The sequence below is a fragment of the Ursus arctos genome, unplaced genomic scaffold (genome assembly GCF_023065955.2).
Source record: "Ursus arctos isolate Adak ecotype North America unplaced genomic scaffold, UrsArc2.0 scaffold_1, whole genome shotgun sequence".
Lineage (NCBI taxonomy): Eukaryota > Metazoa > Chordata > Mammalia > Carnivora > Ursidae > Ursus > Ursus arctos.
The window spans coordinates 72,606,869-72,620,287 of record NW_026622763.1 but is presented as its reverse complement, the minus strand read 5'-3'; the positions used below and the strand labels follow the sequence as shown (position 1 = coordinate 72,620,287).

The 13,419-nt window shown below is 41.4% G+C and overlaps 1 protein-coding gene across 3 annotated transcripts in view; it reads left to right on the top strand.

Annotated features, from left to right (window-relative positions):
* Positions 1-13,419, top strand: part of ANKRD44 (ankyrin repeat domain 44) — a 309,633-nt gene that overhangs the window by 271,093 nt on the left and 25,121 nt on the right. For all 3 annotated transcript variants that reach the window (XM_044381322.3, XM_057303669.1, XM_026492270.4), the window contains exons 17-18: positions 2,623-2,694; positions 11,473-11,674. In XM_044381322.3, the coding sequence (XP_044237257.1) occupies positions 2,623-2,694; positions 11,473-11,674 (274 nt within the window). The remainder of the gene's footprint in view (positions 1-2,622; positions 2,695-11,472; positions 11,675-13,419) is intronic.

Sequence of the window (13,419 nt, the reverse complement as noted above, 5' to 3'; positions counted from 1 at the left end):
TGTTTGCTTTGAAGTTAAAATTAAATTTAGTCTCATTAGTCTAATTTATCCTAGATTGTTGAAGTTCCAAATTCTATTCTCATACTAATAAAAACAAACATAAAATGCCTTATACTTCTCATATAATTATTTGCATTGTATCCTTTGCAAACTTAAAAACATGCGCTCTTAGATGATAAATTGTACGCTGCTATTTGATCTACCAGAGGATCCGGACATTTTGTTCCACATGCATTGACTAGAAAGAAGTTCTGGATCTATCTGGGGGGTCCGTGGACATCATTCCCTTGAATGAAAAGGAAGGTTAATGGCTTTTTTCCCCCAAATAGAAATAGCTTTAGTGTTTTTCTAGTTACAAAAGCAATACATAATTACTGCAAAAAAAAAATCAAGAAAGAGAAAGAAGAAAATAAAATTCATCCATAATCCCACTCTTAGGTTATTGTACTAAGCATTTTAGGGTAGGTATTTCTAGGCTTTTTTTCTGCCATATAGCTATCGTCACGTTAATACAGATTTTTTTTTTTAAATGGAAATGCTACCATTCCACACATATGGCTTTAAAATGTGTTTTTCCACTTAACAAGTTTGGGACTTTCCAGGAGAAAAGTGGATAAAGTGGATTTTAGGAAGTTTTGCTTTCTGGCGCATTGAGGGGTATAATTTCCCCTTCGCCTCCCCTATTAAGAAAACTGCTATGATAAACCCCATTACTCTTTGAATCAGTCAGGTTTCATTGGAAGGAAACAGAAACAATGCTAGCTATTTTTTATAATAATTTCTTATTATGTTATGTTAGTCACCATACAGTACATCCTTAGATTTTGATATAGTGTTCCATGATTCATTGTTTATGTATAACACTCAGTGCTCCATGCAATATGTGTCCTCCTTAATAGCCATCACCGGCCTATCCCAGTTCCCCACCCCCCTCCTCTCTGAAGCCCGCAGTTTGTTTCCCGGAGTCTATAGTCTCTCATGTTTCATTCCCCCTTTTGTTTTAAGCAGAAAAAGATTTGACGTTTTAAAATAGGTATTTACAAGCCTGTTGGGCTGTCTAGAAGAAGAGACACTAGGGTGATACTCCAGAAATAAGCATGAACTCTGAGCTTGGAATACTTGGGGCGGCTCCCTCTTCCCCATGACCAGGGCGACAGGGAATCAGAAAGTAGCCACCAGAACGGCTGCTCCATGGACACATCATCCTGGCTTGGAGGGTGGGCGGGGGGCACACTTGTCAGTGCCACGACCGTTGGTCCTAGAGCCCTACAGCATCTGCTTGACCCACACTGCCCCAAAGTGGATGCCCTGTATCCCTGTGTCTGGCTACTCCACCCTCACTAAGCAAGGAGCCTGTACCCAGGAGTCTGAAAGACAAAGACTCTCTGCTTGGAATGTTCCTCCCCCAGATGTCCACAAGGGTCTCTCATCACCCTCAAGACTTTTCTCATCCAGTAAGCCCTTCCCCGATCATCCTATTAAGTTGCGAGCTGACCTCCCCTCCGGCCTTCTGAACCCTCCTTCCCTGTTTTATTTTTTTCCATAGCACATACCATTTTCTAATTAACTGCATAACTTCTTTTTTTGTTGTTGTCTACCCTGTTCCCCCCCCAAATGGATATTTTAATATATTATTTATTATTGAATCTTCAATGTCTAGGCACATTGGTAATCATTCATCAACTACTCATCGAAGAATTTTCTTTATACATGCATCATCATGCACTTGTCTGATTATTTATTGGGAATTAATTCCTAGGGTCAAAGGTATGCACAAATTGCCCAGAAAGGTTTTAACAATTAGTTCCCACCAAGGGTCCACGAGAATGTCTTTTTCCTGATACCTTCACCAACATCATACCCTGGTCACGCTATCCTTTCTGTTCCTTCAGCTTACCATGTTTGTCCCCCCTTGATGCATTTGTACTCCCTTCTCTACAACTTCCTCTCCAGAATACGCTCCTGCCACACTTTTACTTGGTTTAATTCTTCTTATTATTTAGGTCGTAACTTTAGTTGTCACTTCCTTGGAGAGGACTTCCGTGATCATCAGCTGTTAAGTAACTTGCCAGTCATCCTGTGTCAAATCACCCTATTTTATTTTCATTACAGCGTGTCATTAGCAGATATTTTCTTATTGCTGTATTTATTTGTCTGTCTATGATTTCCCTCCCTAGAATGTAAGCTCCATGAGAACCGGAGATTTAGATGTCTTTTCCAACACTATCTCCAGTAAATGTGTGTTTGATAATGGAGTAAACACTAGGTATTATAATTTTTCGTTATTACGACCTGCTGGGTGAAAAGTGGATTCAACATGAATTATTTTCCTGGATTGGTGAGACTAAGCATCTTTTAAGTATGACAGCCTTTTTTTCATTAGCAAAGACTGAGATGATCTAGAAGTTGAATGATTCGGTGAGAGTATCTGTTTTAGATATGCTACGTCCGAGTTCTTATTTGTTTCAGATGTGCTGAACCAGATTTCTCATATTGCTAAGTTGCATCATTTTTTACATTTCTGAAGCCTCTTTTGCATTTACGTCAACATTAGTATCCATAAAGGAGGACTTCTTTTGCAGATTTTACTCACGTACAAATGTTTTCTTTTTGTCTTCACAGCTTTTAGAAAGAACCAACAATGGTTTTGAAGACTCAGACTCTGGTGCTACCAAGAGTCCGCTCCACTTAGCTGTAAGTGAGATGCCGGGGGTGGCTTCCTCTGTTACAAAAAGAACCTAAGTGTTCCTAGAACAAGGCTGCTCTTCAAATGAAAGCATAGTAACACAATAATAACTAATAATGAAAACAGTACATGGGTAAAGGCACAGGCTGCAGAGAGAAAGACTGACTCAAATTCCAATCCCAACTTCACCCACTGGTGAGCTCAGACACATTACTTACCCCATCTGGGCCTCAGTTGCCTCAGCTGTAAAATGAGGGCAAAAGAAAAGAGATTTTCCACAGTGCACTTAATAAATGTTTATTATACATTTTAACAATCTTTAAAATTATTACTATCTAGTAGTTAAATTTAAAAAATTGAGGAAATTTGAAGAACACGTTTTGATTTTAAAGATCTGATTGTAGCTAACAATACATGAGTCTACAGCCTACCACAAAATCAACCAAATACCACAATTAAGAAGTTGTGAGCTATTGAAACACAAACCTGTGGGAGCAAGATGAGCACATGCATAAACGCAACTCCGCTTTTTCTGCCTGCACTTGAAATCAGGGTCTCCGACGAGGTGCGAGCCTCTGACTCTTTACTGGGGAGAGCTCAGGGCGGGGAGGAAGACTTACTCCGTCACCAGTGAAGCCTCCTCTTCACACCCTATTTGAAGAGAAATGCAACAGCTCAGAGGGAGGATCCCCAAACTGTCCGTGGGGGTGAGCAAGCCAGCACACTCACCCAGCACGCTGCCTCAGCTGGCGTGCTGCTCGGAGTTGGTAGTCATCAGCTCTTCCCAAGAGCCTCTGGGGCGGGCAGCCACACCCAGCAAGAGCAGCTCCCCTGTAGAAGGTGCTGCCGTGACGTGAGGCCTCAGTCCCCAGCCACAGCGACGGTGTGTGCGTGCACCTGGAGGCTGAATGCTAAGCAGAGCGCAAAGGGGCTGGGTGTCTGAGTTTAACTGTTAGGACATTCACTTCATACCATCCAGTATAAGCACTTCTCAATGTAATTCTGATGAATAATTGAGGTGGAGATTTTGTAGAACAGAGGGGCGTGTTTTGTTGATGGGCGTACGTAAGTAGTCAGGCAAGGTGAGGGTATGACACCGTCCCGTGAGGACTGGGAGAAACTGATCACCCTGCCTGCAGCCCCTTCTTCATTGCCAGTCTCCCCACAGAGCCGCCAGCACATCTCTTGATCCCATTCACCGCTCTCTGCCGCACCCACCAACACACCCACACACACCCACACACACACACATTTTGAGTCCAGTGAAATTAGGCTAAAATGTGCATCAGTCTTTGTTCTGGATTTGGACTTAGAGTGGGAAAGCCGGAGGGGTAGTGGGATATTTGCATGTGTAAACTTCATGCCACTTGGCTCTCAGAGCAGGCTGCTCTGAAGGTTGCTCCTTAGAATCTCTGCCCAACCATCTGCTGCGCCTGGAGAAGGTACCCCAAAGCTGAGGGTTCACAAACGGCATTAGCTGCCCCTAGAGAGGACTATTTGAGGTGATCTCAGGTAGAATTCTCATGCCCTTTGTAAGTGGGGTTGGTTGCATTGCACACCTGCTAGTAATCTGAGAAGAGACTTTCTTAGCTTCCCCCAAATTCTGTCATCTCTCATTTTTTTTTCCCAAAAATTATTGCTAACTGTGTGCCAGTTGCTCTGGTAAGATCTGTGGGTTTCTGGTCATGTAAAGACAGGAGAGCATGTTATTACTGGAGAGAACTGCGCATTTGGCACCTCTGAAGAGGGCAGGTGCCTGGGAAGTACACCCAGAGAGGAGATCCTAGCCCTCAGTCTTCCCACTAACAACCCACCTAGACATGGTACCTCTATCCGAGGACCGTTGTGCGGATGACATGAGTTAATGCATGTCAAGCGGTTAGAACAGGGCCTGGCACACAGGTGCAATCAGCTAGCTTCATCCTCACTGATGCTAACGTACCATTCTTTCATTTGACTTACACTGACCGTGTGTGTGCTAAGCACGGGTTCTGGCAGCTGGAGAGGTTGCAGGAAACACCACCCAGCCTCTGTCCTTGTAGAGTTTCTAGTCTAGGAGAGAAGTAGGCAAGTAAATATATAACATGACAGATGGTCAGAAGTGCTGCCCGTGCTACAAATGGTGAGGAAGACGCACTGGGAGGTGGCGGATGAGGCTGTACTTGACGTAGCATACTCGCACATTCGAACAGAGACCTTGAGAGCTACCCATATGTGGATATCGGACAGAAGAGTGTTCTGGGCAGAAGTGCAGTCTCTGGGGTAAGGGTTTGCTTGGCATGGTCCCAGAACAGCAGAGTGGGGAAGGGAGAGTGGCAGGGGATGGGGTGTGACATGTCGTGGAGGGGGCGGGGAGTCAGGGAAGGGCCTCCTACTCCATTGTAAGAACTTCAGCTTTTACTCTGAGCAAATTAGAAAACCATTCGGAGAAATTTGAAGAGACAGATGATACAATATGACTTCTGTTTGAAAAGAATCACTTTAGCTTCTGTGTTGAGTTTACATTGTAAGGGAACAAAAACAGAAGCAAGAGAACCAGGAAGTGATGATGATGATGATGATGATGATGACAACTTTGACCAGGGTGAGAGCTGTGGATTAATTCTAAAACTATGTTATTCTTGCCCTCTAAATGCTAACACCTTTTAAAAAATTATAATTTGCTTTAAGAACCCTGCAAATATGCCCATCACCCTCCCCAGGGGCCTCGGTGGCAATTAACTTAATAAAAACCCCAGACACATTATTTCTTCCGAGGATGCTTTCTAGCAGTGAAATAGAACCAGATGCCCCCAAACCTTGACTGCCACAACAAACCTGACCTGCCTTGAGTTACTATTTCCTGGCTGAATGATTCGAGTCTCCGGGGTTATCAACCCAGTGAATTTCATAAACATTTCATCCACTTGAAAAAATTAAATCAAGAAACAAGGCTATGCAAATGAAAGGCTCCCACTGTCAAGATTTCCAGATGGACCCGTTGTTTCGTGGATTCTGTTGAGATCCCAAATTCTTTCTCATTGGCCTCAGTTCCTATCTAAAGAGTTCAAAGAAGTTAATTGTGTTTAAGACATATTTAAGTGACCTAACAATATATTTTTAATAAAGATTTTTCAGAAAGCAAATTTGCTACCTCTGGGAAGGTTTGAGCTGGGTTGTCTGTTGAAAGCCAGACTATTCCATGGTTTTTGAACTGGCATATTTGTTCTTTTCTGTGATTACCTCCTCATTTAGTTATTTCAGAAATTATTGCTGAAACTACCCATTAATTAGCTAGTTTAGGACGGAAATAGAAAGAGAAATAGGGCGATTTCCATCATGTACTGCTGATGGGATAAGGGTCTCCTTTCCTGCCTACTCAAGCCTCCTTCAAAGAGTTTAAAGCTTTATTGTATTCTTTTTTGCTCCAGGAACCATCTACCTGCCCAAAGACAAAATCATGCATTTAACTCTAAAATAGAATTCCACATCACATGGTCATTTGTTTCTAGGGTTAAGTTCCAAAGTGTGAAAATAAGTGAAAGTTCTTGTCTAATCAAAGTTACCTTTATTATTCCCCTTAAATAAATTGCCCTTTGAGTGTACCTAGTTTTATGTCTTCAATTCTATGGGGTCATGCTTTTGCATGCTAAAATTCAAGGTAGACTGGGGAAAACATGAAAGGAATTCTGTGAGTAAATCTGGCCTTTCAACCATTCTGTCTTTAGGAAAATTTAAAGTGCCTGATGTAGAAAAAAGTATGAGCTGAAATTCTGAAGCTTTCCTAATTTCCAGCAGGGTCATTCCATCTTTTTATTTTTTTTTTTTATTAAGCCTCTAAATTTAACACAGGCTGATGGATTTATTTTTTGTGGTGAGGATTAAAGGAGAAAGTGTGGGGATAAATTCAGCACCTAACTTAAGTGCCTTGTAATGTGACTCTGCTATTCTGAACAGAGCTGACTCCTTCACACTGGCTTCCTTCCTACGTACATTTCTCTTTCCCCTGTGTCTTCTCTTTATTAAATCTAAATATGTTAGCCATCCTGTTTTGTAGATACGCATGCAATTTATAAGTTGCTGATTCTATTTTCCTAGACGAAGTCATACTGATGGAAATTAAAATGTTTACGATCTTTGTCATAATAGTTAACTGGCATTGAAGGAACCAGCATTTGCAGACGACATCTGGACCCTGCTGTTTCCATGGGGGATTCATTTCCCTTTGGTGTGAAGTCAGGATTTCCATATAAGCAGAATCAGTTGCTACCATTACACTTTATAATGAGAAGAAGTGTTAAGCAAAGTCAGTTTTCAAATAAGTCACAGATATGCCCAGAGTAAAGTGAGATAGGCTGATTTACACCCTGGTGTAGACACTCCTAGTACCACAGCCTTTTACTGGAGGATAGGTCCTCCCAAGTTGGCTTAAAAATCACCCATAGTCAGTTGATAATGGCTGAAACTAGGTGGTGGGTATATAGGAATTCATTACACTCTCCTCTTCTCTTTGTACGTACAAAGTTTGAAATTTCGTACAATCAAGAGGTAAAGAAACATGTTCCTTTTGGTCTTGTTGCACCCTTTCTGTAGGAGCTCATGAAGCGCTCACAGCTGAGGCTCCGGGGTCTGATTGGTCTGTCTTTGAATGCCGGCTCCCCCATGTAAGGCTGAGTGACCATGGAAAGGCTGGGTAACGTCTCTGCCCTTCTGTGTCCTTGTCAGGAAAACGGGGATAACAGTAGTATCCAAATCATGGGTTGTTGTGGCAATGAAATGAGGTGCTACATGTCCAGTACTGCCTAATTCACAGCAAGGGCTCAGTAAATTTAGCTATTGCTGCAAAATTCAGGTCAAACTAAAGGCTTACAATCTTACGCAGTTATGGTTTGCACAGCAAGTACAGGTCAGAAAGGTGGACGTAGAGGAATTTATTTTCCTGTCTCAAGGAAGGCAGTTTGTGTAGTGAAAGAACAATAGTCCAGAAGTTAGCCGCAGTGTATACCTTCTTGCCTCATAGTTCTGTTCAAGTCACTTTATCTCTGTCTTAAGCCTTCTAGAGAGGGGGGTCTGGGTTTTTTATTCAATTTTTATTATTCACCTGTTTGTGCCATAACATGTAGAGACAAAAGTATTTTGTTTAAAAGTCAATTAGGTGGAATCACTGAGAAAAACTATAAGACATTGCCTAACAGCATAGATTTTAGTGGTCGCAGATTCTGGGCTTCAAATTCTAACTTGGTCACCTAATAGCTAAGTGATCTTGGACAAATTAATTAACGGTGCTTGTTTTGTTTTTTTCATTAATAAAAAGAATGTTTGCACAGATAAATAGCTGCTACTTAAAAAATATATTTCTAAATATATATATATTTCTACTACAGATACTAATAAATGGTAATTAACAGCCATTATATTACATCATTTATTCACCAAATAATCGTTTGAGTGTCTCCTATGCACCAGGCATGATTTAGGGAACAGCAGTGAGCAATACGTGTGAAGTGCCTTCAACCTCAGATAATAAACAAGCCAACAGATAAGTAACAGATATCGAGTGGTAGTAAGTGCTATAAAGATAAAATAAAGCAGGATTAAGTGGGGTGGAGAGTGTCTGGTAGTACGCTGAGTGGGTGGAGAGCTGTTTTTTGGCTCTGAAAAGCCTCCAGATAAGGTGATATCTGAAGCAGAAGTACCAGGAGAGCCACGTGGCCCTTAGGGGGAAGAGCTTTTCAGACAGGAAATAGAAAGTACAGATGCAGGGGCACCTGGCTGGCTCAGGCGGAGGAGCGCGTGACTCTTGATCTTTGGGTCGTGAGTTGGGGCGCCATGTTCGCCATGTTCGGTGTAGAGACTACTAAAAAAAAACCTTAATAAATAAACTTTAAGAAAGAAAGGAAGAAAGGGAAGGGAAAGGAGAGAAGAGAAGGGAAGAGAAAGAAAAGAAAAAAAGGTGCAGTAGCCCAGAGGAATATTTAAGCATGGGGTAGGAGGAGGGGTTAGGTTAGTGTGGTTGAGCAGAGTGTGGAGGAGGCATGCTGATGATCAGGATAGAAGGAGGCCTAATCTTAAGGGCCTGAATGGGTTTGGATTTTATTATTGAGGAGGGAAGAAGCCATTGACTAGTTTTCGTCAGGAACTGGTATGTCCAACTTGGGTTTTAAGAGATGTCCTCTGGAGGCCGCGTCAGTAGTAGATCGCGGTGGGGCGAGGGTGGAAAGGAAGGCCTTTGCCACAGTCCTGGCAAAAGAGGATGGCACGATAGTGAGAGCTGGGTCGATTCCGGGTATATTTTAAAGAAAGGGCAGAGATGATGGTGCGCTGAGGGCTGCTGCGGGCCACACTGCGCCTGTGTGAATTACCACAGAGATGTGGGGGAAGATGATTTCCTGCCAGGGCCTGAGAACCTGATGAGACCTCCGTGTGGTTAGCGAAGCGGGTCCCTTCCTCTCAGCAGACACATCCCTGTACAGCGCCTGGCAAAGCTGGGATGGGGAGCCAGAGACTACTTTCCAACACCCTCTTGCCCTAGTGTCCCAGAGCCCTTGTATAGGGCTACAGACCCTGGGCTTAAGAGGGAAGATGAAGACGACTCCAACGTTTTGGGCTTGAGGAACGAGAAGGATAGCCTTGCCACTTACTGAGATGGAAGAGGCTGCAGATGGAGTGAGTTTGAGGAAGGAAATTAAGAATTTGGTTTGGGAAGTGTTGAACTTGAGATGCATCTGTTCAAGTGAAATATCAATAGGCAGTTGAATATACAAGTCTAGAAGTAAAAGGGCAAGTTAGAAACGGGATCGAAATTTGAAACTCACCAGCATGTGGATTATTATACTGCATATTATACATAATATATATGTTTACTACATACTATATAATAACCATGATCATTCACAAAAATAATGTAAAGTATTAAAACAATTCCTATCAGTACTCTTAAATTCTTTGGATCCTTTTATATTTAGTTTTGGGTATTATTGTTGTTAACAACATAGACTTAGGGAAAAAATTCAAATGATTTTTAAAAAGGTAAGATGAAATCAGTTCATATCCTCGTTTCTTTACTTACATTTCTCGAGGTAGCCACCATTACGTTTCTTTTGTATTCAAAATTTTCTATAAATACAGAAACATACATAGATATAAATAGGTATATATCTGGATATATTTTCTTTTTATATAAATGAGGTCATGTTATATGTACAGTCTGCAGCTTAGTTTTTCAAAAAGTTTTTGATAGATTTTGTCAAATCACTCTCCACAAATGTCACACCATACTCCCAGCAGCAGAGCACAGATTGCTTTTTTCACCATGTCTTTTTTTTTTTTTTTTAAGATTTTATTTATTTATTTGAGACAGGGAGAGGAAGCATGAGCAGGGAGTGGGGGGGGGGGAGGCCGAGGGAGAAGCAGGCTCCCCGCTGAGCAGGGAGTCAGACGTGGCTCAGTCCCAGGACCCTGAGACCATGACCTGAGCCCAAATCAGACACTTAATCAACTGAGCCACCCAGGCGTCCCTGCTTTTTTCACCATGTCTTAACTAATACTGGACGTGACCAAACTTAATCATTGTCAATTTGGTAGTTGAAAAATAGTACCTTAAAAAATTACATATTTTCTCCATATGTTCATTGGCCTTCCATATTTCTTGTTCTGTGAGCTGTCTTTTCATGCCCTTTGTACATTTTACTAAGTTTTAAAATGGCTTGTAAGAGCTTTTTGTGTATGAGAGATATTGATCTTTTGTCTGTGCCAAGCTTTTTTTCAAATATGTTGTGCCTTGAGTAATCGCTGGGGGGGAAAGCAAAAAGTTCAGCTGACAGAAGAGGGGGCCCTGGCTGCTGAGGACACTGGGGGCAGGTCTTCTCTCTATCTCCTTCTCTACTTCCTTCTCCCTCCTCAGGTCCCCCCTCCTATCCTGATCCCTCTTCTCTCTTTTATTTCCAATGTCCTTTGCTTTGTGTGTGCATATGCATTTTTTTACCTTATAGACCTACTGAAAATTATCTCTCAGTCTTTCGATTTTGTGTTTTAGAAGCGTGAAGCCTCTTAACCTCACATAGCTAGGGCCTCATAATAGGCCTGAACTTGCTGCTGGTACACAGAATATATTTCCATAATTGTGTCTGTGTTTTCGTGACAATCAATGGGAGAAGTAAAGGAGAAAGGAGGAAGCATCCACTGTGTACAAGATATTATGGAAAGCCTGTGTGAATTTATCTCTTTTTATCTTTCCTGGGAGGCAGCTTTTGTTGCTCTCATATTATAGATGAGAAAACAAATTTTAAGTGAAATTAAGAAACTTGCCCAGGGTCCCATGCTTAGGAATTAAAATGTTACACTGTAACAGGTCTGTATGTTTCTGATGAATTACCAAGTCCACATTGTTTTTAGGAATTTTTTTCCCTCTAGGTTTAACAGAAAAGTCTCCCCCAAAATATTCCAATTGTGTATGTTTAGGACTGAACTGATAGATAGAAGATTATATTAATTCATTCAACTGCTAATCTATATTAGATTATTCGATGGATAAACATAAATATAAGAATACATTTAGTACCTTTGGAGCAAATTCTTTGACAGTCAAGAAAGAACATGAAGAAATTCATATGTAGCTGTGAGGCTTGTGCATTATAATTTTTCAGTCTGACTCTCTGGTTTGTCTGTTCAATAATTATCCCCAGCATCTCTCTGATGTGCTGTTTGGAGTGGTCTCCAATGGTGACCTTGGAGGCTTAGCCCCTCATGTGGGTTATTGTGGGATTTGAGGTGAGCGAGCATTTGAGTGGTTGGTTTCTTCCTTGCAGGCCTACAATGGGCACCATCAGGCCTTGGAAGTCCTTCTGCAGTCGCTGGTGGACCTGGACATCAGGGACGAGAAAGGCCGCACTGCTCTGGACCTGGCTGCCTTTAAGGGACACACGGAATGTGTGGAAGCACTTATCAATCAGGGCGCATCCATCTTTGTGAAAGACAATGTAACCAAAAGAACCCCACTTCATGCCTCAGGTGGGTCTTGTCAAGAGTCTGGTTACAAGTCTAAGGAAAAGGATGGTAGCATTTTCTTTCATCCCAACTTTTAAAGTATCAGTTTTCTTTCTACATCAGATATGTCTACACTCTTCCAAAATGCTTTTGGCCTACTATCCAGTTGAAGAGGATTAGCGTTCTGTAGCCAGAAAGGCTCTGGCCTTCTTTTAGAACAGTTTTAAGTTCACAGTAAAATTGAGAAGAAGGTACAGAGATTTTCTGTGTACTTCCTGTCTCCCTCCACCCCATCCCCCAACACATGCGTAGCCTTCCCCAGTATCAGGAACCCTCACCAGAGTGTTTAATTTATTACAATTGAGAAACCTCCATTGACCCATCCTAATCATCAAGAGTCCATAGTTTACATTAGGGTCCATTCTTGGTGCTATGCCTTCTGTGAATTTGGACAAATGTGTGATGACATGGATCTGGCATGATAGTATCATGCAAAGAAAGATATTATAAATCCTGCCCTGAAAATCCTCTGCACTCTATCTTGCCTTCCTAACTCAGCAGAGAGTTCAGAACTTTGACCAGTGGCTAACACAAAACTTTCTAAAAAGGAGGCAAGGCGTAATGTGATCTTCAAATGAGCTACATAGAAAAAAATCACACAGCATTTTAAAGCATAAAATTAATGACTTTTCACAGCTATTTCATCAAAAGTACCATTAGACGGCAATCTAATCAGTACATATTCTGCCGGGCTAAATGATGCTTCTTAATTTTGCTGTGATGCTGATTCTTGATGTGTCATGTGTAAAAATAAAGACCTTAAAAAGTATATGTATATATCAAAAAGTAAGTGATTTGCCTTTTCTGGGACTTTTCTCCAATATACATAAGATAAAATTCTGTCAAGACATGTCTGGGTGTAGACACAGATAGTAAGGTAATGTGGAAGAATCCCTAGCTCAGCTAAGGCATGAATCCCTTTGGGGTCAGGAATTCAGTGATATCAGCCTTTGATCGGGAGAGTAGATACTGTCTCATAAAGAGAAATAACTATCTTATTCAGACCATGAAATAATGGGTGGATTGAGGAGCAAAGGAGTAAAGATGGTTTTTCAAAAAGACTTTATGATTTTTGTTACTTGGAAAAAGTGTTAGGTCTCGTGAAACTATTTCCATGTATATCCTTGAATTTCCAAACCACTGAAGAAAAGCAATATAGAGGTTGAAAAAACATGGTGTTGCCTAATTATCTGGAAATGATTGTTCCTGGAAAAAACTTTAGCCATGAGGTCACTAATGGTTGGTATGGCTAAATTATAAGTTCTCATTTCCCATCACACTTTGTGTTCTTGTTATTCTTGACATTATTACAAAGTATCATTGTAAAGTTTGGTATTCTAGGCATTCTTGGTCTTATTAGAAAGTTCAAATTTAGTTCTCCTTCTTCGAGGTTAGTTGTATATTATTATGGCAAGCATTCTGCTTTCGTCACCATGTAGAGTATTTCCTGACAATTACAAAAGGCCGATTTTGCTTGTGGGAGATTGTCCTTGTAAACAGGTAAACAATGAAGGATAATCATGGTCGCTCATTGGCCGCTGTGATATAGGTTGTGGTCCAATGGAGCCCCCTGGTGGTCGAGATGACTCACTCCTTTTGGATTTCCCTCGTGTCATTCATTAGAGATGCAGGCTGTCATTTGACTCTCTTCTCCACAAAATGTCTGCTGTGCAGAAGCTTTAGCTTGCGTTTCCAGAATCTTTTCCGAT